General features: G+C 44.9%; 1 protein-coding gene across 7 annotated transcripts in view; it reads left to right on the top strand.

Annotated features, from left to right (window-relative positions):
* The window catches only part of LOC140719770 (uncharacterized), a 411,496-nt gene that overhangs the window by 256,795 nt on the left and 127,382 nt on the right, over window positions 1–27,319 (top strand). For all 7 annotated transcript variants that reach the window (XM_073034626.1, XM_073034628.1, XM_073034629.1 and 4 more), the window contains 8 exons: window positions 1,249–1,302; window positions 3,106–3,159; window positions 14,844–14,951; window positions 16,497–16,604; window positions 17,418–17,540; window positions 20,557–20,610; window positions 20,716–20,757; window positions 22,020–22,055. In XM_073034626.1, coding sequence (XP_072890727.1) covers window positions 1,249–1,302; window positions 3,106–3,159; window positions 14,844–14,951; window positions 16,497–16,604; window positions 17,418–17,540; window positions 20,557–20,610; window positions 20,716–20,757; window positions 22,020–22,055 — 579 coding nt within the window. The remainder of the gene's footprint in view (window positions 1–1,248; window positions 1,303–3,105; window positions 3,160–14,843; window positions 14,952–16,496; window positions 16,605–17,417; window positions 17,541–20,556; window positions 20,611–20,715; window positions 20,758–22,019; window positions 22,056–27,319) is intronic.

The following is a 27,319-nucleotide window of genomic DNA, read 5'->3' on the forward strand; positions in this document are numbered from 1 at the left end:
ACCCCGGACTTTATTTAACCTGTCTCAGTGCGGTGGTCATTAGGACCTGCAGCAGCTCTGAATCTGCAGTGTTTCTGTTCACGAAAATAATCACGATCACGATTGAAAATAAAGTGGAAATAATAAAGCGATCGGAAAGAGGTGAAATGCCATCGGTCATCGGAAAAGTGTTAGGCTACAGTCTGTCAACGAGCGGAACAATTTTAAAGAATAAAGTGAGAAAGGCAATGCCCCGATGAAAGCTACAATTATTACAAAGCAACACAGTGGTTTAATTGTTGAATTACATGCATTTCCTAAGTGTTTTATATGCATAGAAAGGTAAAATGTATACTATATACAAAGACGAACGTTTGACTAACTGACGCTAAATAATACCAGATGTACCTGTTTCGACTTCAAATCCGACTTAAAGACGGACTCAGGAATGGAACTCGTTCATAATCCAGGGACTGCCTGTACTTTTAAATCATCTCTAGATTATTTATAATACCTAATGCTATGTAAATAGTTGTTATACTGTATTGTTTAGGGAATAATGACAAGAAAAAATAGTCTGTACATGCTCAAATAACGAGTGCTGGAGAGAGAACTTCCGGGTTATCCAGAGTCACGGTTGGTTGAATCCATGGATGCGGAACCCGCGGATAAGGAGGGCCGAATGTAGATATAAGATTGGATACGTATGTGAGAGGCTGTCATCTGGGTACACGTAGATGGGACAAGGAAAAAGGCAAGCCAACAGTAACTAGATGGACCAAAGGACCTGGTTCTGTGACTCTGTAATTTTAGAGATTTAGTTACCACAGAAGTGGAGAGCATGTAGGAACAAGGTGGCTAACACTTCAGCCTGGAGTACTGGTGATGTTTTATGGTGCTCAGCCATACAGCCGAGAGCTCCTTTTTCAGTGAGTGTCACAGGGGATCATTCTGTTCTTCCCTGGGTTTAAGCTGAGAGGACGTTGCACTCATGGAGACAATATCCACTACTTGCCCACTCCTCTCGCTACATTGGCACAGGTAATAAAGAGTCTGCCCATACCATGGTGCTACAGTTTACTCCTGGTGATAATCAGAAAGTTGAGCTGGGATTTGCTGAGCACAGATATCTGGTAAGAGTACCATTACTAAAGAAGTATATCCTTGCCTGTAAAGTGCTCTGGGTGTCATGCAGTTACTTTAGAAATGTACCTGTCCTTGAACTCTGCATTTTAACCAATACTTAACATTCTCCTTTGTTATTGACAGGGCAAGCGTGGTCCTCAAGGTGTCCCTGGGCATGATGCAGAGAAGGGAGACAAGGTAGGTGGTCCACGCTCCAGCCTTCACTGCTGCAGGCCCGCTCACCCAGATCACAGACGGTGTTTGCTCATCCCAAGGGCTGATTTTCATGCCCCTGTAGATCTCTGCCCACGTAAATCACAGAGGTAAAAAGGCCTGAATTTGTCAGTAGCAGGATGTTCACGTTCTTCCCACTCAGTCGTAACGGTCACAGCACACTGACATCAGTCTCAGTGACACTGGACTCATCACACTGACATCAGTCTCATGACACTGGGCACATCACATTGACAATAGTCTTATTGACACTGGAAACATCACAGTGACAACCGTCTCAGTGACACTGGGCACATCACATTGAAAACAGTCTCAGTGACACTGTGAACATCACATTGATATCAGTCTCTGTGGCACTGGGTACATCACATTGACATCAGTCTCAGTGACACTGTGAACATCACAGTGACATCAGCCTTAGTGACACAGGGGACATCACAGTGACAACAGTCTCAGTGACACTGGTCACATCACAGTGACATCAGTCTCAGTGACACTGGGCACATCACAGTGACAACAGTCTCGGTGACACTGTGAACATCACAGTGACATCAGTCTCAGTGACACTGGGCACATCACAGTGACAACAGTCTCGGTGACACTGTGAACATCACAGTGACATCAGTCTCAGTGACACTGGGCACATCACAGTGACAACAGTCTCGGTGACACTGTGAACATCACAGTGACATCAGCCTCAGTGACACAGGGAGCATCACAGTGACATCAGTCTCAGTGACACTGGGCACATCACAGTGACAACAGTCTCAGTGACACTGGTCACATCACAGTGACATCAGTCTCAGTGACACTGGGCACATCACAGTGACAACAGTCTCAGTGACACTGTGAACATCACAGTGACATCAGCCTCAGTGACACAGGGAGCATCACAGTGACATCAGCCTCAGTGACACAGGGAGCATCACAGTGACATCAGTCTCAGTGACACTGTGAACATCACAGTGACATCAGCCTCAGTGACACAGGGAGCATCACAGTGACATCAGTCTCAGTGACACTGTGAACATCACAGTGACATCAGCCTCAGTGACACAGGGAGCATCACAGTGACATCAGCCTCAGTGACACAGGGAGCATCACAGTGACATCAGTCTCAGTGACACTGTAAACATCACAGTGACATCAGCCTCAGTGACACAGGAGCATCACAGTGACATCAGCCTCAGTGACACAGGGAGCATCACAATGACATCAGTCTCAGTGACACTGTGAACATCAGTCTCTGGCACTGCGTACATCACACTTTCTTAACCACAGAGTCAACCTGCATGGCTGATTTGAGTGTCCTATGCACTCAGACCCCAAGATCCCTGTGAACCTCCACACTGCCAAGAGTCTTACCATTAATACTATATTCTGCCATCATATTTGATCTACCAAAAAGAACCACCTTGTGAGATCTCACCTTGACTGGTCTCATCAGACCATCGATATTCCGTACTGGCCGACACTGTGGGATCGGTTGCCCCTTGGGGAGACCAACGTTTTGCCAGTGCCACTCTTAGGTTACCCAATTGGAGAAATGCTCCCCCAGCCCCTTGCCCCCCCCCCAGGCTTGGGAACACAGTCACTGCCTGCTGTCCTCTGAGTCAACAGCCCTCACCAGCAGCATCTCCTCTCAGAAGGCTTTGAGAGCAGGAAATGTGGCAAACACTTTTTTTTAATACAAGTCACTTAATATCCTATTGTTCTGCATTGGTGATAATTTCACACTGAAGTTTTTATATTCTATCTGTTTTGAAGGGGGAGCGTGGAGACCCAGGTATCACAGGATCCCAAGGACTGAAAGGGGAAAAGGTTGGTGCTCCACACTAAAGCAGGATTTTGTCATCCAGAACCTGTTTTTATTCTATGAGTAGCTGTCAGTACCCGGCTGGTAGCATAGTGGCATCAGTGCTGGACTGTGGAGTGGGAGCTCTCTAGTTCGAAACTGGCCAGCTTTTCATTCCTGCTGGGTTAAGAGTTGGTGATCTCTTTAAAAAAAAACTCACCCGGCAAAAGGCAATGGGAAACGACTGCTGTAACTTGCCTCGTACGCGATTTCCCAGTACATCAGAGCAGCGTGGGAGGAAGTTGTCCACTAACTGGAAAAATTCCGGATGCGATGTACCTTTCCAGTTGACAGTGGCCTGGGATCACTGTTACTGGACTTAGCTCTGAGCCAGAACTCAAGGGTTCACCTCCCATCCCAGAGTGTGAAGTCAGCTGCTGGGCCACTGCTATCTTGATAGTAGTGATTGACCATGACCATCTGCTGTCTCAGGAAGGGCCCCTCTGTGTTAGTGCAGAAAACTGCTTCTCCCCTTGACCACAGGTCACCCCCAAGTATGATGAAGGATCTAAGCCCGAAACATCAGCTGTTGGTTTCTCTCCATTGGTGCGACCTGAACAGCTGTGTTTACACAGAACATTACAGCACCATAAAGACCCTTTGGCCCACCATGTTCTGCCGACCTTTTAACCTGCTCAATCTAACTCAGATCTCAATCAATCCACGTTCCTTCAGCATTTTGTGTGTGTACCTCTCTTAGCATTAGTACCGTCATCTCATTGTCATCTGTGGATTCCAGCTAGGTAGAGATGCATTACCACCGTCATCTCATTGTCATCTGTGGATTCCAGCTAGGTAGAGATGCATTACCATGTTCCTCTCACAGAACTCCAGGACACTGCCTGGCATTACTGTTTATTTCTTCAAATTCCTCCTGCATGGAAAGACGTCATTTGACCCATTCATCCCCTCCCTGCTGCCTTGCATTTCTGCTAGATTCAGAGTGTACTTCTTCATTAAATTAATGACATTTGCATCAACAAGCAACATAACCTGTGGATGTGCTGGTGGCAGCCTGCAAGAGTTGCCACACTTCCCAGCACCAACTTAGCATGCCCACAATGCTCAGCAGAACAGCACAGAACACAGTAAAATAGAAACACAGAACGCAATAAAATAGAAACACAGAACGCAGTAAAATAGAAACACAGAACAGTAAAATAGAAACACAGAACACAGTAAAATAGAAACACAGAATGCAGTAAAATAGAAACACAGAACAGTAAAATAGAAACACAGAAAGCGGTAAACTAGAAACACAGAACGCGGTAAACTAGAAACACAGAACGCGGTAAAATAGAAACATAGAACAGTAAAATAGAAACACAGACCACGGTAAAATAGAAACACAGAACGCGGTAAAATAGAAACACAGAACACGGTAAAATAGAAACACAGAACGCGGTAAAATAGAAACACAGAACGCGGTAAAATAGAAACACAGAACGCGGTAAAATAGAAACACAGAACACAGTAAAATAGAAACACAGAACACAGTAAAATAGAAACACAGTACACAGTAAAATAGAAACACAGAACACAGTAAAATAGAAACACAGAACACAGTAAAATAGAAACACAGTACACAGTAAAATAGAAACACAGAACACAGAAAAATAGAAACACAGAACGCAGTAAAATAGAAACACAGACCACAGTAAAATAGAAACACAGACCACAGTAAAATAGAAACACAGAACACAGTAAAATAGAAACACAGACCACAGTAAAATAGAAACACAGAACACAGTAAAATAGAAACACAGACCACAGTAAAATAGAAACACAGACCACAGTAAAATAGAAACACAGAACAGTAAAATAGAAACACAGAACACGGTAAAATAGAAACACAGAACGCGGTAAAATACAAACACAGAACGCGGTAAAATACAAACACAGAACGCAGTAAAATACAAACACAGAACACAGTAAAATAGAAACAGAACGCAGTAAAATAGAAACACAGAACACAGTAAAATAGAAACACAACGCGGTAAAATAGAAACATAGAACGCGGTAAAATAGAAACACAGAACGTGGTAAAATACAAACACAGAACGCAGTAAAATAGAAACAAAATGCAGTAAAATAGAAACACAGACCGCAGTAAAATAGAAACACAGACCACAGTAAAATAGAAACACAGAACAGTAAAATAGAAACACAGAACACGGTAAAATAGAAACACAGAACGTGGTAAAATACAAACACAGAACGCAGTAAAATAGAAACACAGAACGCAGTAAAATAGAAACAGAACGCAGTAAAATAGAAACACAGAACACAGTAAAATAGAAACATAGAACGCAGTAAAATAGAAACATAGAACGCGGTAAAATAGAAACACAGAAAGCGGTAAACTGGAAACAGAACGCGGTAAAATAGAAACACAGAACAGTAAAATAGAAACACAGACCACAGTAAAATAGAAACACAGACCACAGTAAAATAGAAACACAGAACAGTAAAATAGAAACACAGAACACGGTAAAATAGAAACACAGAACGTGGTAAAATACAAACACAGAACGCAGTAAAATAGAAACAAAATGCAGTAAAATAGAAACACAGACCGCAGTAAAATAGAAACACAGACCACAGTAAAATAGAAACACAGAACAGTAAAATAGAAACACAGAACACGGTAAAATAGAAACACAGAACGTGGTAAAATACAAACACAGAACGCAGTAAAATAGAAACAAAATGCAGTAAAATAGAAACACAGACCGCAGTAAAATAGAAACACAGAACGCAGTAAAATAGAAACACAGAACAGTAAAATAGAAACACAGAACACAATAAAATAGAAACAGAACGCAGTAAAATAGAAACACAGAACAGTAAACTAGAAAACAAGCAACAAAGCAGGTGCCATTCAAAATTCAAAGTACAAAGTACCTATTATCTGTTCAACTTTGCTCCACTTCACTCATCCTGACTTTATGTCAAACATGCCTTGACTTCACCCCAACTCTGCCTCTCACCCGCACGCTTTAACCCTTGACTCAGCCTCACCATCACTCACTTCTCCACTGTTTGTGGTGATCGTTTACCACAAACAAGAAAAGGAGTTATTAATAAAGTATTTAGTTGTATTCTTTAAAGAGCAAACACGAGGAAATCTGCAGGTGCTGGAAATTCAAACAACAACACACACAAAATGGTGGTGGAACACCACCATTTGAAAGTAGTGGGGGGAGGGGGAAATGCAAAATGATAGGAGAAGACCGGAGGGGGTGGGATGAAGCTAAGAGCTGGAAAGGTGATTGGCGAAAGTGATACAGAGCTGGAGAAGGGAAAGGATCATGGGATGGGAGGCCTCAGGAGAAAGAAAGGAGAGGGGGGGAAGCACCAGAGGGAGATGGTGGAACACTTCCTCCCTCAGCACCATTCAGGGCCCCAGACAGTCCTTCCAGGTGAGGCGACACTTCACCTGTGAGTCGGCTGGTGTGGTATACTGCGTCCGGTGCTCCCGGTGTGGCCTTTTATATATTGGTGAGACCCAACGCAGACTGGGAGACCGTTTCGCTGAACACCTATGCTCGGTCCACCAGAAAAAGCAGGATCTCCCAGTGGCCACACATTTTAATTCCACGTCCCATCCCCATTCTGATATGTCTACCCATGGCCTCCTCTATTGTCAAAATGAATCCAAACTCAGGTTGGAGGAACAACACCTTATATACTGGCTGGGTAGCCTCCAACCTGATGGCATGAACATTGACTTCTCTAACTTCTGTTAATGCCCCTCCTCCCCTTCTTACCCCATCCCTGACATATTTAGTTGTTTGCCTGTTCTCCATCTCCCTCTGGTGCTTCCCCCCCCCCTCTCCTTTCTTTCTCCTGAGGCCTCCCATTCCATGATCCTTTCCCTTCTCCAGCTCTGTATCACTTTCACCAATCACCTTTCCAGCTCTTAGCTTCATCCCACCCCCTCCTATCATTTTGCATTTCCCCCTCCCCCCACTACTTTCAAATCTCTTACTATCTTCCCTTTCGGTTAGTCCTGATGAAGGGTCTCGGCCCGAAACGTCAACAGCGCTTCTCCCTATAGATGCTGCCTGGCCTGCTGTGTTCCACCAGCATGTTGTGTGTGTTGTTAGTTGTATTCTTTGTTTTGTTTGCCACCACCTGTATTTAGTGACTGGTGTTCACCAGCACCATCTCAAACTGGTCTTTGCTACCTTCCCACTCCCAATTCAAAACAAGAAGTTGAATCTACTCTGTGTAATTAATTCAAGATCACCAAACCAGTGGGAACAGTTGCTCCCACCACCAACTGGATATCTAGAGTTTAGAGCAGCTGATGAATCAGTACAATGCAGGCAGCCATGATAAGATTGGATTGTCAGCCCTCTGTTTAGTCTCTGACGAGATGGGCACTTGGCGAGCCAAGCATGATGGGATTAGATTGTCAGCCCTCTGTGTGTCTCTCAGACAGGATGAGCACTTGGCAAGTGAGGCATGAGAGGGCATTATGTAGGATCAAAGCTGAGCAGGGGAAACTGGATGGCTGTTTGGTTTGGTGGAAGGAGGGTGTTAGATGGGGGAGTGTGGTAACAAAGGGTGTGGGTAAGGGGGAGGTGATGGGGTTAACAACTGAGAGAACTAACACATTATGTCACCTTCATTTGGCAAAAATCACTGGGGACAAGTGTGGGTGAGGCCGTGCAGAGATAAGACTGGAGTGGTGAAGGGAGCGGAGTGGAGAGATAGCATCAGGTTTATCTTTGTGCTGTAGGGTGACCCATCCCTCTAGGTCTGATAAACACATTCACACATATCCACAAACCTCACCGAGGGTTCAGTAGTCCTTGTGTACAACCAGGAAAGGACAGAATGTCCTGCTGAAGGATTTTCGCCCAAAACGTCAACTGTAATTTTTCTATAGATGCTGAAAGCCTGCTGAGTTCCTCCTGCATCTTGAGTGTGTGTTGCAAGGACAGAATCTGGGCTTTATTGGGAACAAGAATATTGGATGTGAGGGAGAGTGATTGGGAGAGTAGGTTGCTGCAGCATTTCATGGGGATGGGCCACTGGGAAGAATGAGGAGAGGGAGGTAGGAATGGTGGGGTAGTACACATCATGAAGCAATATTGGGTCCCTTTAGAGAATTCTGCTGGTCCCTTCAGAGAATACAGAGACAGGCACAGAGGAATTGATCAAGGGTGCCTGAGGAAAGTACAAACACAAAGGGAAAGGCAAAGTGGGAATTGGTGGGTAGATACTGGAGGCTCTCCAGCAGTCTGGAACAGGGTCAAATCCTCAGGCTGGGGGTCTGAATGGGACGAAGAGAAATTCTATCTGTGAAGGGCTGCACATCTTTGTCATTCTTGTGCAGAGGAGATTCACCAGGATGTTATCTGTATTGGAAAAGAGATGGGGAGAGACTGGACATAATGATTTTATTTTTCCTGAAGAAAAAGAGGCTGATGGGTGACGCGATAGATGTACAGAATATAGATTATAGAGGTATAAATATGGTAGGCAGCCAAAATGTTTTTCCCATGTTTGGGATATCAAAAATACTGTATGTAGATTTAAAGATTATCTTTATTTGCAACATGTAAATCGAAACATCAAAACATCCAGTGAAATGCGTCATTGGCATCAATGCCCAACACAGTCCGAGGATGTGCTAGGGCAGCCATCAAGTGTCACCAAGCTCTCAGCACAAAAAATTATGCCCACAACTTACCAACCCTAAACTGTACAGGTTTGCAATGTGGGAAGATATTAGAGCACCCAGAGGAAACCCAGGCTGTCTTGGGGAGAACATACAAACTCCTTACTGAGAGCAGTGGGAATTGAACCCTGACCACTGGTGCTATAAAGTGAAAAGGAAGGAGGTTTAAAGGCAATTTGAAGGGCTAGTGAGTATTGCCTGGAACTTGCTGCCAGAGGAGGTGGTGGGATAAGGTACAGTCACGATGGTTGAGAAACTTTGAGAGAGGCCGTTGAAAAAGTCAAGTCATACAAGCATATGGTCTAGTATGGGCTAATGGAATTATGTGATGAGCCAAAGGACCTGTCTCTGTACTGTACCTTTTTGCAACTCTTTACACTGCTGCTCAGAATGTTCGGTGACTGAGGGCTGAGACTGAGTGGTGTTTATGTATGAGAAGCACAGGAAGGGATGTGAACTGGACTCTGGTTAACATGTTAGTGCAGTGATGGGGTGGGGGAAACTGTGAGACACAGAGCTTGTGTACAGTCACAGGCTGTGATTTGAAGACACAAAGGCACTGAAATCATCGATGGATGGTGGGAGCATTCAGGTTAAAGGGAATGGCTGTGGGTGCTGTCCACTGGCAACTACTCCCCTCTGGGGAACACATCCATGTGTGTCACTTACACACGACCCTGTAAAAGTTCAGCAGCAATAGAACACACCTGGAGTCTGGTTTTGCTGTTAACAAAACATTATTTTATTAGTAACTATGTCATATAGTAACTTAAACCAGGTAAATCAAGAGTTAATGCTGTTATGCATATATAGGTGTAAAAAATAAAGTTCCCAAACTTCTTCAAACTTAGGTGGTAAGTGATACAGTCTTACATTAGTATGTAAGGAAGTTCTATTCAGATGCACAGGTTAATTAATGTGAGATGTTTGTAATCCAAAGGCGAAGGTTGTGAGAAGGCAATTGCGTTGATATTCCACAGATTCCATGACAGCAATACAAAATAACAATAGCAGTAGGTTTTATCTCTGAAGTTGTTCCACTCTACACACAAAGTATCACCGTCAGTGATCTTCAGCGAGTATTCTTTCAACACAAGTGATACCACACCCGAATTCAGCTACGGGATGTCCCAAAGTGGTGGCCACAGGATACTCAGACAGAATCCACATATGGATTATCACCAACAGTAGCTCATCACAAAAGGGACCATCTTCAAGGGAACCACCACCCAGGCAAGGGTCGACACACTGGTAGATTCCACAAGGTTACCCCAATCACACACAACGTGATAGCCACTTATCCAGTTCTGCGACATAAGAAATAACTCCAACGGTGATTTGCCACAGGGGTGCCTTTCTTCAGTGAACTGCCACACCCAGACAAAGGGTAAACACACACGTGGCATTCAGAAAGGTGTTCCCCCACCAGAGAACCCACTCCTGTGGATTAACTACGTGACAATCACACTTTCGTATTCGAATGGAAACAAACTCACCCCTTATGGACTACTTGAAGAGAGAGTCCAAACAGTGATCTCTTTGTCACTAGGTTTCTTCTGATTCAAACCTTCCTCTCCTCTCCTTTCTTCTCTGCAAACTTTCGTCTAGTTGCAGAAACTTGTGAGAGTCATTTATCAATATTCAGGATTGATCTCAACTCACCGCTTTTGGCTTCTGAACGTTGAAACCAGCGACTGACTCACTGATGTCTTCCATTGACCGAATCCATCTTGACTCTGAGCCGTGTGTGTCTGTGTGTTCTTGTATATTCAAGTGACAGTCCACAGAAAAAATGAACCCTAGGGGTACATAACAATGTGTAACTGAGAGTGAGCTGTGTGCTGAAGAGCTAAGAGACCCCACACAGGAATCACTGAACAGGATTCTTGGCCATTACCTGAAGCGGCCGTGGGTGCTAATTGTTAGCTTGTAATCTGGTCCTGGGGTGACAGCTGCTGTGGTACTTGCAAGCATTCGAAGCAGTGTTGCAGGGAGGGCTGCTGCACCCTGATCAATGCACTTCTGGTTTCAGTCACTGTACGGTGTCTCCTGGACATCCATTCAAGGAGACAGTCCCAAAGAGCTGGAAATGATTATCTGATGATGGGCCAGTGAGTGTAGACAGAGTCCTCGAGAAAGTGTTTAGTCCATTGTGCATTTGGAACCATGCGGTGGAACAGTTTAGGAAGGAGCAGCTGGTCTGTCACTGTAACAAGCCACAGCCAGTGTGGGTGGGATCCAGGCTCTGGGAGGACCCTCAGAGTTGGTATATTAATAGGGGACTCGATAGTCAGGGGTTCAGACAGGCGGTTCTGTGGAGGTGATCGGGAGTCCTGGATGGTAGTTTGCCTCCCTGGTGCCAGGGTTCGGGACATTTGTGATCGCGTCCAAGATATCCTGAAGTGGGAGGGTGAGGAGCCAGAGGTCGTGGTACATGTAGGTACCAATGACATAGGTAGGAAAGGGGAAGAGGTCCTGAAACGAGAGTATAGGGAGTTAGGAAGGCAGTTAAGAAGAAGGACCGCAAAGGTAGTAATCTCGGGATTACTGCCTGTGCCACGTGACAGTGAGAGTAGGAATGGAATTAGGTGGAGGATGAATGCGTGGCTGAGGGATTGGAGCAGGGGGCAGGGATTCAAGTTTCTGGATCATTGGGACCTCTTCTGGGGCAGGCGTGACCTGTTCAAGAAGGACGGGTTACACTTGAATCCTGGGGGGACCAATATCCTAGCGGGGAGGTTTGCTAGGGCTACAGGGCAGACTTTAAACTAGTAAGATGGGGGGCGGGAATCAATTTGAGGAAACTATGGGAGAGGAGGTTAGTTCACCAGTAGAGCAAGTAAGTAGACAGTGTGTGAGGGAGGAAAGGCAGGTGATGGAGAAGGGATGCGCTCAGCCCGAAGATGTAGGGGAGAAGAAAGAAAAGGATAATAAATTTGAATGCATTGTTAGGGATGAAAAGAGAGGAGGAGGTGGAGAGTATCTTAAATGTATCTATTTTAATGCTAGGAGCATTGTAAGAAAGGTGGATGAGCTTAAAGCGTGGATTGATACCTGGAATTATGATGTTGTAGCTATTAGTGAAACATGGTTGCAGGAAGGGTGTGATTGGCAACTAAATATTCCTGGATTTAGTTGCTTCAGGTGTGATAGAGTAGGAGGGGCCAGAGGAGGAGGTGTTGCATTGCTTGTCCGAGAAAATCTTATGGCGGTGCTTTGGAAGGATAGATTAGAGAGCTCCTCTAGGGAGACTATTTGGGTGGAATTGAGGAATGGGAAAGGTGTAGAGATTTTGAGATCATGGCTGATCAATTACTATCAATACCCGGTACACTGATAGGAGTGTATTATAGGCCACCTAATGGGGAGCGTGAGTTGGAAGAGCAAATGTGTAAGGAGATAGCAGATATTTGTAGTAAACACAAGGTGGTGATTGTGGGAGATTTTAATTTTCCACACATAGATTGGGAAGCTCATTCTGTAAAAGGGCTGGATAGTTTTTTGCAACAATACATAGAAATACCGACTAGAGATGGGGCAGTGTTGGATCTCCTGTTAGGGAATGCAATAGGTCAGCTGACAGATGTATGTGTTGGGGAGCACTTCAGGTCCAGTGATCACAATAGCATTAGCTTCAATATAATTATGGAGAAGGACAGGACTGGACCTAGAGTTGAGATTTTTGATTGGAGAAAGGCTAACTTTGAGGAGATGCGAAGGGATTTAGAGAGAGTGGATTGGGTCAAGTTGTTTTATGGGAAGGATGTAATAGAGAAATGGAGGTCATTTAAGGGTGAAATTATGAGGGTACAGAATCTTTATGTTCCTGTTAGGTTGAAAGGAAAGGTTAAAGGTTTGAAAGCGCCATGGTTTTCAAGGGATATTAGAAACTTGGTTCGGAAAAAGAGGGATGTCTACAATAGATATAGGCAGCATGGAGTAAAGGAATTGCTCGAGGAATATAAAGAATGTAAAAGGAATCTTAAGAAAGAGATTAGAAAAGCTAAAAGAAGATACGAGTTTGGTTTGGCAAATAAGGTGGAAGTAAATCCGAAAGGTTTCTACAGTTATATTAAAAGCAAGAGGATAGTGAGGGATAAAATTGGTCCCTTAGAGAATCAGGGTGGTCAGCTATGTGTGGAGCCGAGGGAGATGGGAGAGATTTTGAACGATTTCTTCTCTTCGGTATTCACTAAGGAGAAGGATATTGAATTGTGTAAGGTGTGGGAAGCAAGTAAGGAAGTTATGGAACCTATGACAATTAAAGAGGTGGAAGTACTGGCGCTTTTAAGAAATTTAAAAGTGGATAAATCTCCAGGTCCTGACAGGATATTTCCCAGGACCTTGAGGGAAGTTTGTGTAGAGATAGCAGGAGCTCTGACGGAGATCTTTCAGATGTCATTAGAAACGGGGATTGTGCCGGAGGATTGGCGTATTGCTCATGTGGTTCCATTGTTTAAAAAGGGTTCTAGAAGTAAGCCTAGCAATTATAGACCTGTCAGTTTGACATCAGTGGTGGGTAAATTAATGGAAAGTATTCTTAGAGATAGTATTTATAATTATCTGGATAGACAGGATCTGATTAGGAGTAGCCAGCATGGATTTGTGCGTGGAAGGTCATGTTTGACAAACCTTATTGAATTTTTTGAAGAAGTTATGAGGAATGTTGATGAGGGTAAGGCAGTGGATGTAGTCTATATGGACTTCAGCAAGGCCTTTGACAAAGTTCCACATGGAAGGTTAGTTAAGAAGGTTCAGTCGTTAGGTATTAATGCTGGAGTAATAAAATGGATTCAACAGTGGCTAGATGGGAGATGCCAGAGAGTAGTGGTGGATAATTGTTTATCGGGATGGAGGCCGGTGACTAGCGGGGTGCCTCAGGGATCTGTTTTGGGCCCAATGTTGTTTGTAATATACATAAATGATCTGGATGATGGGGTGGTAAATTGGATTAGTAAGTATGCTGATGATACTAAGGTAGGAGGTGTTGTGGATAATGAGGTGGGTTTTCAAAGCTTGCAGGGAGATTTATGCCGGTTAGAAGAATGGGCTGAACGTTGGCAGATGGAGTTTAATGCTGAGAAGTGTGAGGTTCTACATTTTGGCAGGAATAATCCAAATAGAACATACAGGGTAAATGGTAGGGCATTGAGGAATGCAGTGGAACAGAGAGATCTAGGAATAACAGTGCATAGTTCCCTGAAGGTGGAGTCTCATGTAGATAGGGTGGTGAAGAAGGCTTTTGGAACGCTGGCCTTTATAAATCAGAGCATTGAGTACAGAAGTTGGGATGTAATGTTAAAATTGTACAAGGCATTGGTAAGGCCAAATTTGGAATATTGTGTACAGTTCTGGTCACCGAATTATAGGAAAGATATCAATAAATTAGAGAGAGTGCAGAGACGATTTACTAGGATGTTACCTAGGTTTCAGCACTTAAGTTACAGAGAAAGGTTGAACAAGTTAGGTCTCTATTCATTGGAGCGTAGAAGGTTGAGGGGGGATTTGATCGAGGTATTTAAAATGTTGAGAGGGATAGATAGAGTTGACGTGAATAGGCTGTTTCCATTGAGAGTAGGGGACATTCAAACGACAGGACATGATTTGAGAGTTAGGGGGCAAAAGTTTAAGGGAAACACGAGGGGGTATTTCTTTACTCAGAGAGTGATAGCTGTGTGGAATGAGCTTCCTGTAGAAGTAGTAGAGGCCAGTTCAGTTGTGTCATTAAAGGTAAAATTGGATAGGTATATGGACAGGAAAGGAGTGGAGGGTTATGGGCTGAGTGCGGGTAGGTGGGACTAGGTGAGATTAAGAGTTCGGCACGGACTAGGAGGGCCGAGATGGCCTGTTTCCGTGCTGTGATTGTTATATGGTTATATGGTATGGGAGGACAGTTCTGTGGGTTACTTTCAGTGCAGACGCCATGGTAAAACTCGCTCTTTTCTCTTCACAATGCAGGGCGAAGGATGTGGACCTTGCTTCACTGCTCCACATGGGAAGCTCAATGCTGCCTCCCCACATGTGGAAGTACCTGAGGATGGATCCAGAGGTCAGCCCGGCAGACCGGTGAGTGAGCATCGACAAACGGTGCAGGGCTGTGATGGTTCCATGGAGAGAGGGCTATTTCTCCACGGGGCTGGGAAGTTGTGTGTGCTGAGATCCTCCAGCATTTTGTGTGTGTTCCTCAGGATTTCCAGCATCTGCAGAACCTCTTGTGTTGAAGAGTAGCACTCACTGGCTTGTTACACTGGGATGAACAGTGGCCACCCCAGTGAAAATCTCCTCTGGGCCAGTGTCCTAAAAAAGTCACCAGTTTAATGTTATCTGGTTCCCTTTCAGGGACAAGTTCACACACTGGTTCCTGTAATTTGCCTAACCCCACTCACCTCTGGAGGATTTGAACCCAAATCATAGTGATAGAAACATAGAAAACTGACAACACAACAACACAATATAGGCTCTCCAGCCCACGATGCCATGTCGAACATGTACTTACTTTAGAAATTACCTAAGGTTACCCATAGCCCTCTTTTTTCTGAGCTCCATGTACCTATCCAAGAGTCTCTTAAAACACTTAAAAGATTTTCAGCCAATATTTTACTACTACTGAATGTTTGTCCAGGACCTGCTCAACCTCAGCTGAATATCTATGTCAAATTGTGGAGATGGTTTGAGTGGGAGCTCAGAGGGGGAGTTCATATCTGCTTATTTTTTAAGACTACTGATTAGCTTTATTTGTCACACATACATTAAAATATACAATGAAATTTGTTGTTTACGTCAAATCAAATCAGTGAGATTGGGCTGGGCAGCCCACAAGTGTTGCCCTGTTTCTGACATGCTCATAACTTACACATACACCTTTGGACTGTGGGAGGAAACTGGGACACCCAGAGGAAACCCACACAGTCACAGGGAGAAGGTATAAACTCGTTACAGACAGTGGCTGTAATAGTGTTATGCTTTATTGAAGAATGAAGGTTCTACATCAGTTGTGAATACAGGGAGGATGGTTGGGGTCCACTGCCTGTGAGGTCTACAGCCCACTGCAATTACCACACACTGGGGAGTCACTAGGAATCATTAAAGTACAAGGTCATTGTCTTTATCTGAAGATACCTGGGGGTTCTAGAAAAAAAACATTCACAGCCCTGGATCCAAATCGCAAGCTCAGCAAGCATTAATTGGGAATTCACGAATGATGACAAGGGTTAAACTACTGAGCTAGAGCTGGAGGACCAGGTTTGTATGCCATCAACCAGTGAAGATTAGTGTGATGTGGGAGCAGGAATGATGGGTTTGTCTGAGAGATCTGTCTAAACCTTGACTGTCACTGGAGCTACAGATGCCACTGCAAGGCCAGTGACTTGTCTGGTGAGTGAGGGAAGGGTGTGCAGTGGAGGAAGGTGTGACCTAACTTATGCCATAAGGAGTAGCCAATCTCTCTCTCTTTCCTCTTGTTACTGAGGAAACAGGCTACTCACCCGGCTTAAGGTGAATTCCTGTCCTTCCCTGGTGATTCACTGAGGGTCCTAAACTGCTTCACCATGTGGGGGGTTCCGGGGGTACCCTTATTAACACTCAGAGAAAATGTTTAATTCCTTTGTTCAGGGTGATCCTGGTCCAAAGGGCGATACAGGAGAGCCAGGTGCCATAGGAATTCCAGGAAACCCTGGAAAACAAGGATTACGAGGTTCTCCCGGACTAAAAGGCGAAAAGGTGAGTCAACAATTTCTTGTTGCCTTTGTCAGAGCAAATATTGCTATTCCCAGCAGGTGTTCCCTATCTCTGGTTCTCACTGTCTGTGTGTCCCTGATCCCAGCAGGTTCCTTCTCTCTGCAGGTGTCCGTGATTCCAGCAGATTCCTGCTCTCTGCAGGTGTCCCTGATCCCAGCAGGTTCTCACTCTCTGCAGGTATCCCTGATCCCAGCAGGTTCCTGCTCTCTGCAGGTGTCCCTGATCCCAGCAGGTTTTCACTTTCTGCGGGTATCCCTGATTTGAACAGATTGCTCTTCCCTCATCCTACTAACTGGAATCAGTTGGCTCTGAGGTTGGTTGGGAAGGAAGTGTTGAACTTCTGCTTGGTGCCCTATCAGTCCTTGCCCTCATTTTTCTTTCCTGTACCCTGGTTTGAAGCCAGGGTGCTGAGAGTACAGTGGTCAGGATTAGTGATGAGCTGTGGGAATTACTGGACAACATTGTGACCTCACTGTTCCTCTGTTTCTTCCTGACTTATCCTTCTCAGCTACCCCCAGCTCACCTTTGGCTTGGCATAGTTGCTGAGGACACACAGACAAATGGCTCACGTGGTGAACGTGAGAGATGCTGATCGGCCCTGTCCGTATTTCTATTTCCACACCGCACTACACCTCCACATCTGGCCAGACACGGGTCACTTAATATTGCTGCCACCATCTGATTTTGTCCAAACATCCTGCAGTGTGTTCCTCATTCCTGATTCGTCAAGTAATCTGATTGGGATCAAGGGATCCAGTCCTGATTAATTTGTGGTGTTTGGATTGTCTTGTACAGGGAGATCAGTGTGAGGTTTGCCCCACAATACCAGATGATTTCAAGGATGTGATCGGACTTCCAGGGAAACCAGGCCCTCGAGGCGATCCTGGACCGCCTGGGACAGGAACACCCGGAAGACATGTAAGTCATCAGTTATACTGGCTGTCTGTACTTACAGTCCGACCGTGTGTGTGTGTGTGTATGTGTATCTGTGTTTGTGTAATTAGTGTGTTGTATCTGTGTTTGTGTGTTTAGTGGGTGTGTCTGTGTGTTATATGTTTAGTGTACAGAAACATTGAAATGTTTCTAATGGGAGAGCATTTTGGAGATAGTGATCATAATTCTATCTCCTTTATAACAGCACTGGAGAGAGATATAGGAACAGACAAATTAGAAAAGCGTTTAATGGGAGTAAGGGGAACTATGGGGCTGTCAGGCAGAAAATTGGAAGCTTAAATTGGAAACAGATGTTCTCGGGAAAAGTACGGAAGAAATGTGGCAAATGTTCAGGGGATATTTGTGTGGAGTTCTGCATAGGTACGTTCCAATGAGACAGGGAAGCTATGGTAGGGTACAGGAACTGTGGTGTACAAAGGCTGAAATAAATATAGTCAAGAAGAAAATAAAAGCTTACAAAAGATTCAGAGAACTAGGTAATGTTAGGGATCTAGAAGATAATAAGGCTAATAGGAAGGAACTTAAGAAGGAAATTAGGAGAGCCAGAAGGGGCCGTGAGAAGGCCTTGGTGGGCAGGATTAAGGAAAACCCCAAGGCATTCTGCAAGTATGTGAAGAGCAAGAGGATAGGAAGCAAAAGAATAGGACCTATCAACTGTGACAGTGGGAAAGTGTGTATGGAACCGGAGGAAATAACAGGTACTTTATTTCAGTATTCACTATGGAAAAGGATCTTGGTGATTGTAGTGATCACTTGCAGCAGACTAAAAAGCTTGAGCATGTAGATATTAAGAAATGATGTGCTGGAGCTTTTGGAAAGCATCAAGTTGAATAAGTCACCGGGACCAGATGAGATGTACCCCAGGCTACTGTGGGAGGCAAGGGAGGAGATTGCTGAGCCTCTGGTGATGATCTTTGCATCATCAACGGGGACGGGAGAGGTTCCAGAGAATTGGAGGGTTGCGGATGTTGTTCCTTTATTCAAGAAAGGGAGTAGATAGAGATAGCCCAGGAAATTGTAGACCAGTCATTCATACCTCAGTGGTTGGTAAGCTGATGGAGAAGATCCCGAGAGGCAGGACTTATGAACATTCAGAGAGGTATAATATGATTAGGAATAGTCAGCACGGCTTTGTCAAGGGCAGGTCGTGCCTTACGAGCCTGATTGAGTTTTTTCAGGATGTGACTAAACACAGGAATAAAGGAAGAGCAGTAGATATAGTGTATATGGATTTCAGCAAGGCATTTGATAAGGTACGCCATGCAAGGCTTATTGAGAAAGTAAGGAAGCATGGGATCCAAGGGGACATTGCTTTGTGGATCCAGAACTGGCTTGCCCACAGAAGGCAAAGAGTGGTTATAGATGGGTCATATTCTGCATGGAGGTCGGTCACTAGTGGAGTGCCTCAGGGATCTGTTCTGGGACCCTTCGTGATTTTTATAAATGACCTGGATGAGGAAGTGGAGGAATAGGTTCGTAAGTATGCTGACATAGGTTGGAGGTGTTGTGGATAATGTGGAGGGCTGTCAGAGGTTACAGCATGACATTGATAGAATGCAAAACCTGGCTGAGAAGTGGCAGATGGATTTCAACCCAAATAAGTGTGAAGTGGTTCATTTTGGTTGGTCAAATATGATGGCAGATGACTGTGTGGTTAAGAAGGCGTATGGTGTACTGGCCTTCATCAATTGTAGAATTGAATTTAGGTGCCGAGAGGTAATGTTGCAGCTGTATAGGACCCTGGTCAGACCCCACTTGGAGTACTGTGCTCAGTTCTGGTCACCTCACTACAGGAAGGATGTGGAAGCCATAGAAATGATGCAGAAGAGATTTACAAGGATGTTGCCTGGATTGGGGAGCATGCCTTATGAGAATAGGTTGAGTGAACTCGGCCTTTTCTCCTTGGAGCAACGGAGGATGAGAGGTGACATGATAGAGGTATATAAGATGATGAGAGGCATTGATCGTGTGGATAGTCAGAGGCTTTTTCCCAGGGCTGAAATGGTTACCACAAGAGGACACAGGTTCAAGGTGCTGGGGAGTAGGTACAGAGGAGATGTCAGGGGTAAGTTTTTTACTCAGAGTGGTGAGTGCGTGGAATGTGCTGCCGGCGATGGTGGTGGAGGCGGATACGATAGGGTCTTTTAAGAGACTTTTGGATAGGTACATAGAGCTTAGAAATATCGAGGGCTATAGGCAAGCCTGGTAATTTCTAAGGTAAGGACATGTTCGGCACAACTTTGTGGGCTGAAGGTCCTGTATTGTGCTGTAGGTTTTCTATGTTTCTAAATCCTACAGCACAGTACAGGCCCTTTGACCCACAATGCTGTGCTGAACATGTTTAGAAATTACCTAGGGTTACCCATAGCCCTCTATTTTTCTAAGCTCCATATACTTGTCCAGGAATCTCTTAAAAGACCCTATCGTATCCACCTCCACCACCATCGCTGGCAGCCCATTCCACGCACTCACCACTCTCTGCGTAAAAAAACTTACCCTAACATCTTGTCTGTACCTACTTTGAATCACCTTAAAACTGTACCCTCTTCTGTTAGCCATTTCAGCCCTGGGAAAAAGCCTCTGACTATCCACGCTATCAATGCCTCTCATCATCTTATACACCTCTATCAGGTCACCTCTCATCCTCCGCCACTCCAAGGAGAAAAGGTCAAGTTCACTCAACCTATTCTCATAAGGCATGCTCCCCAATCCAGGCAACATCCTTGTAAATCTCCTCTGCACCCTTTATATGGTTTCCACATCCTTCCTATAGTGAGGTGACCAGAACTGAGCACAGTTCTCCAAGTGGTCTCTGACCAGGGTCCGAAATAGCTGCAACATTATCTCTCGGCTCCTAAACTCAGTCCCACGGTTGATGAAGGCCAATGCAGAGTGTGTGTGTGTGTGCGTGTGTGCGTGTGTGCGTGCGTGCGTGCGTGCACTAACCTCTCACTTTCGTGTGTTTTTTCCATTGCCATAGGGTCTACCAGGTCTGCAAGGACAGGCAGGCACTCCGGGTCTGAAGGGAGAGAAGGTGAGTGTGAAGTTGTCATGTCATGTGAAGTTTGAAGGATCTCTGTGCTGACCTCAGCTGAATGTGACTAGTGAATTAACAATTTGCTCTCTTTATATTCAACAGGGGCAGAGGGGACCCCCTGGAGTCAGACAGCCTGGCCTACCAGTGAGTTCATGTCAACTTGTGTTTATCTTCTCTTCGGGTGGTGTTTCGGGGTTGGGAATGACTCACCTTTGCAGTTTGTAGGCTCTGGGGGGTAGCTGATGATGCCAGTGTGGGAATGGGGAGTGGATGTCTGGGGTGGGTGCATGGGTGGGCAATTTGTGGGAGGCGACTACCTTCTACCATTGACACAGTGTTCTCCTGAGACCAAGAACACTGTTCACCCACCCATCAGAATTGTCAGTCCATCAACCTCCTCTGATAGTTTCACAGTGGACTTTTCAAACAGGTCTGGAGAACAAACTGTACCAGGAGATTTTCCAAAGTAGAGAGTGATGAGAGCCTGGGTCAGGATTTCAAATGCAGGACCTCTGAAGAAGTGGTACTGAGAGGGATTAGGGCTGTCTTACGTGGGAGGGAGAATGAGTGGTATTATGTGGTGGTTGGATGAGGGTAAGTTGTTAACATGTGGTCCTCTCTCTCACTCTCCCCCTCCCTTTCTCTCATCCCTCCCGCTCTCTCCCTCTATCTCTCCTCTCTCTGCCTTTCTCTTACTCCTTTCTCCTGTATTTCTCTCTCTTCTCCCTTTCTCTCCCCCTCTCCCTCCCTCTCTCTCCTCTCTTCTCCGTCTCTTCTCTCACCTTCTTCCTCTCCCCTGTCCCTCCTCTTTCTCCCTCTCCCTCCCTCCTTCCCTCTCCATCTCTCCATTCTCTCTCTCTCCATCTCTCTCTCTCCCTCTCACCCTCTCCCCTCATTTGGTGTGCTCCTCTAATGTGTCTGGTTGTCTGTTTCTGTGTACCTTTTCCTCTCCCTGTCTGTGTTATTCCTGTCTCTTATTTGCTCGATTCCTGCCTCTCCTTCTGCCAGAGACAGTGCTAACTGGGACTCTTCTGTGGAAGTTTCTTGTGTGAAAACTCTTGTTGCTGCAGAGTGAATGGTCAGATTTTTCTGTTCTTCCTTCTTCTGAAGCCCATCATCTCCCACTGGAACAGAGACTGCCGAGAGCAGCTGCAAGATTACTCTGTCCTGGTCCAATTTTTCCAGTTGTCCCCAGGTGTAATCCATCTTTCGTCTTCTAGGCAAAGATCCTTCCCTTCCCAGGGCTGAGGTCTTTGGAGCATCTGTTCGTGTTTCTGAGGCTCTGGGTTTTTACTGGATGGGGTTGCTAGCCCAACCTCCAATCCTCCTTTCACAGCCAGGCTTGGGACCGTCCATGGCGGAGGTGAAAGTTTAAATAACTCAGGTTCAAATGTTCTTGCTTTCAGGGAAAGGATGGCAGTGTGGGGAAACCAGGAGAGCCGGTGAGTAAATACTTGGAATATTTCCATAGAGATGTGAACAGTGCTGAGCCCGAATAACATTGGCCACAATCCCACAGCCTCCTTCCATGGGTCTGTACATGGCCAACCTGTGTTTATGAGCTTGTATGTAGAATGCTGCCTGTCTCCCAGTCCTGGCCTGTATACGTAAAATCTTGGAGTCCTACAGCACAGACACAGGCAATTCAGCCCACTATAATCTTCCTGACCTTCAAGTACCTATCTATCTAATCGTACAAACCAATGCTTGGTCCTTTGCCTTCTATGCCTTGGCAGTTCGCATTCATCCTGAAATCTAAATGCTTCAACATTGTGAGAGTGCCTCCGTCCCTCCCTCCTTAGATTTAGCTACCATGCTCCAAGATGTACTAGGGAAGATGTACAAAAAAAGAATCTTTTTTTTCCAAAGCAGAGGAGCCTTGAACTAGTGGACACAGTTTTAAGGTGAGAGGGAATGCATTTAAAGCAGACCTGAAGGTAGGTTTTTCACACAGAGGGAGGTGGTGGAGTTAGGTACATAACTACAGCCCAAACGTCTTGTTTCTGTGCTGCACATGTCTATGATTCTATGAATCCCTGTTCCCCCATTACCATAACCAATCGCTCTCTACTCTCTTCTACCATATCTGGGCCCCATCTCTCACTGAACCCTAACCCTAACTTCTGGTAACATGGGGGCAAAGCTGACAAAGGTGTTGAATACAGGACTGAAGGTGTTATATTTGAATGGATGCTGTATACAAAATAACGGTTAGAAATTGGCAGCTATGATGTTGTGGGTATCACTGAGCTGTGGCTGAAAGAAGATCACAGTTGGGAGCTTAGTATTAAATTCATAGGACAGGTAGGTAGGCAGAGGAGGTGGGGTGGCTCTGTTGGTTTAAAAAAAAATGAAATCAAATCCTTAGAAAGAGGTGACATGATTGGGAGGCCTCTGACAAGATGCTGCACAGGAGCTGGCTGCGTAACAAGATTAGAGGCCATGTTATTACAGGAATGTTACTAGCATGATAGAAAATTGTATGACTGGCAGGAGGCAAAGTGTGGGAATAAAGGGGACTGTTTGGATGCTGGTGACTAGTTTTGTGCCACAGGAGTCAGTGTTGGGACTGCTTCTTTTCTCTGTACGTGTTAATGACTTGAATGACAGAATTGATAGATTTGTGGCCAAGTTTGCAGATGATGCGAAGATAGGGGAAGGTGTAGTTAATACTGAGAAAGCAGGGAGACTGCAGATGGACAGATAGATAAGGAGAAAGGACAAAGAGGTGGCAGATGGAATATAGTATAAGGAAGTGTATGGTCATGTACTTTGGTAGAAGAAATAAAGGTGTATTTTCTAAACAGGAGAAAATTCAAAGATCAGACATGCAGAGACATGGGAGTCCTTATGCAGGATTCCCTAAAGGTTAACTTTCATATTGATTCGGTGGTAAGGAAGGTAAATGCAATGTTAGCAATCATTTCAAGAGGACTAGAATACAAAAGCAAGGATGTAATACAGATGCCTTATATTTAATTGGTCAGACCGCACTTGGCGTGTTGTGAGCAGTTTTGGGCCCCTTATCTAAGAAAAGATGTGCTTGCATTGGAGAGGATACCAAGGGGGTTATCAAGAATTATTCCAGAATTGAAAGGGTTTATATGAATATGAAGAGTGTTTGCTGTCTCTGAGTTTGTACTCACTGGAGTTTAGAAAAATAAGAGGGGTGGGATCTCATTGGAATATTCAAAGGTCTAGATAGAGTGGATGTGAAGAGGGTGTTTCCCATAGTGGATAAGTCGTGGATCAGAGGGCACAGCCTCAGAATAAAGGGATGTCCATTGAGAACAGAGATGAGAGGGAATTTCTTTAGCCAGAGGATGAAAAATCTGTGGAATTCATTGCCACAGATGCCTGTGGAGGCTAAATGTTATTTATTGATTGATTATTATTTATTTATTGATTGATTGACTAATATACAGCACAGAGTCAGCCCTTCCGACCCTACAAGCCACACTGTCAATCAATCCCCCAATTTCATCCTGGCCTGATCATGGGACAACTTACAATGAATCTAGAGCAACCAAAAGAAACCCACACGGTCACGGGGAGAACGTACAAACTCTTTTACAGGCAGCGATAGGAAATAAAGCAGAGATTGATCAGGTTTTAATCAGTCAGGGCATCAAAAGTTATGGGCAGCAGGGGTTGAGAGTGATAATAACTCAGCCATGATGGAATGGCAGAGCAGAATCAATGGGCCAAATAGCCTAATTTTGTTCCTTTATCTTAAAGCTCCTTAATCTATATCCTTCTTCATGACTGTAATGATGTTCTCCTTAATCAACATTGCAATACTCCCTTTTATTTCACTTTATCCTCTTCAATGCCTGAATCACTGAGCTGGCCCTTAACCACTTCTCTGGTGACAGTATTGTGTTCCCACATGCTAACTGCTGCTCCAGTTCATTGGCCTTACCAGCCTGCCTCCCTGCATTAAAATAGATGTAGTTTAGTCCTCAGTCCTCCCAAGCACCATGACTGTCCTGCTTACTGAACTTGCTATCTACATCACCTTCCCAACTGTACAAACCCTCCCTAACATTAGTAAAACTCTCTGCAGGGTTGCTGGATCCCTTCTGCTGCAGATATATCCCATCCAGCGTGTACAGGTCCTAACTTGCCAGCAAGTGGTTGCAATGATCCGGAAATTCCACCCTCGCCCACACCACGCCTTTAGCTATACAATCACCGGCCCATCCTCTTATTGCTGTACTACCAGCAGGTGGCATGTCCCACTCGTTAATCCATAGTGTAGCCCTCTAAATTGTATGATCTCTTCCCCTTTTATACCTCTGGCCTTATTGCCAGCTTAGACATGATCTTTGGCAACCCTGTGTTGTCAGAATGTCCTGCCGCCACTGCAAGACATCCCAGACCATTTGGAGGCAATATTCTATTCAGTACTGTATGCAGCCACAGAACTGTCTGCCTGCTCCCTTTTCCATTGAGTCCCTTATCATGATTTGTCTCCGAGCTGTGTCCCTCCCCTCCCCTCCTGTGCAGCAGAACAAACCAAGGCACCACAAACTTGGCCACTGCTGCTTTCTCCGAAGAACAGTGGGAGAGAATCAATAACTTTAAATTCTTTGGTGTTACCATATCAGAGGATCTGTCCTGGGACCAGAATGTAAATGCTCTCAAAAATAAGGCATGATAATGCCTTTCCTTTCTTCGAAGTTTGGGCATATTCAGCATGTCCCTAGAACATTGACAAACTTCTAATGATACACAGGAGAGAAAGTTTTGACTTGCTGCATCATGACCATGAATGGAAAAGCCTACAAAAAGTAATGGCTGCAGCCCATCCATAACAGGTAAAGACTTCCTCATCAGTGAGCACACTTACACAGGAAGGTAGCGTCCATCAACAAGGACCCGTATCATCCAGGCCATGCTCTCTTCGCACTCTACCATTGAGCAGGAGGTATAGGGGGCCTGAGGTCCCACACCACCAGGTTCAGGAACAGTTATTACCCTTCACTCATCAGGCTCCTGAACCAGCATGGTTAACTTCACTCACCTCAATTCTGAACTGATACCAAAACCTACAGACTCGTTCTAGGCTCTACAGCTTGTTGCCATTTATTTACTAACTTCTGTAAATGGTCACCGTGGCAGAGTCGTGGTTAGTGTAACGCTATTACAGTGCAGGGGTATCAGAGTTCATTCCCAGCATCCTCTGTACTTCGTCCCCATGGAATTTGTCCCTTTCCTCCAACAGTCCAAAGATGTACCAGGCCTGTTTACTGTTATTGTAAATCATGCCGCAAATAGATTATGGTTAAATCAGGGTTGTCAGCGTTTGCTGGGCAGTGTGGATTGAAGGGCCACTGCTTTGCTAAATAAAATAAAATATGATCCTTTGTACAATTTGTCCTCTTTTTCACATTGCATGTTAGTCAGTCTTTATGATTTTTCATAAATTCTGTTGTATTACTTTATTTTTGTGTAAATACCTGCACCAAAGTGAATCTCTAGTATATGATGATATATATTTACTTTGAAAATAAATTTACTTTGAAATTTGAACATTGAACCAACGGTAGCCAACATGGGCTATCTGTTTGAGAGGTAAGTGGTCACAGTAGATTCCTACACTTTGAAGAACAGCCAGATATTGTGGTGATAAAGACAGAGTGAAAAGGAAGAAGAGGTCCTGCAACATGAATTTAGAAAGCTGGGTCACCCATTGCTCTTGTGTCCAAGCCAACAGTAAGTCAAGTAACACCAGGTCTGAAAGGCCGCTGCTGCTGTGCTGCGCCGCCTCAGTAGAGAGGCTGGCTCACTGTAAGTGCTATTGGCATTGTCCTCAATATTATGGATGGACCAGGTTGGATTCATCCACATCTCCAGTTGTGCAGTGCTCTAAGTGAGAAGCAGCAACTGGGCATCCTTCCTCTATACATAGTCACTGGGGTTGATTGAAATGTTCCTCGTGAAGAGCATTTCACAGGTGATTAGATCTCCTGCCTTGGGTAACACTTTGATTATCATTGCATAATTAATAACTAATTATGCAGAAGATTTGCTTCAGTCTGAACACAACCTATTACAGTCCGAAGTCCCTTAACCTTATGCTTCTTACACAGTCCGCTGAGTCCAGCTGCTGGGGTACAGAGAGAGAAGTGTGTGAGCTGAGGGTACTGCATGTTTCATGATGAGCAGGAGTATGGTGAAACATTTCTGGTCTCAATTGCTGACTTCTTTGTCCCTGGTCACCTATCACAGTGCTTATGACTGGTCTTACAGTGGAACCAACACATCCCTCCCCTCACACCTCCACCCTCCCCTCTACACACCATCATCACCTCCAACTCCCAACTTTCCTCCACACCTCCACTCTCCCTCCCAGCTGGAGTTCTACAGACTATGGCTAGCGAGGAGATCGAGGCCTCAGGGTCAGAGCAGTCTGCGGTGAAGAGGGCAGCTGTGGACCGCTGCTGCTGAATCTGTGTCACTGCATTTAAGGGCATCTTGATGACATGAGATCAAACATGGTCCTGGTGAAATACCCCACTTTAAGTCTGAGTGAGAGAATTTGGCGTGATGAGGGCTATGCGCATTGCCTGGATATGTGATTAACCTCAGTTGCACCATCCTCTCTGGAAGCTTTCATCATTTGCTATGTCCTCACTGAACAGACAGCTTGGCCATTTTTCCACATTCCCCTCCTGCTTACCATGTTGGTTGACCCACCGTC

Source organism: Hemitrygon akajei, chromosome 32 (genome assembly GCF_048418815.1).
Source record: "Hemitrygon akajei chromosome 32, sHemAka1.3, whole genome shotgun sequence".
NCBI classification, from domain to species: Eukaryota; Metazoa; Chordata; class Chondrichthyes; order Myliobatiformes; family Dasyatidae; genus Hemitrygon; species Hemitrygon akajei.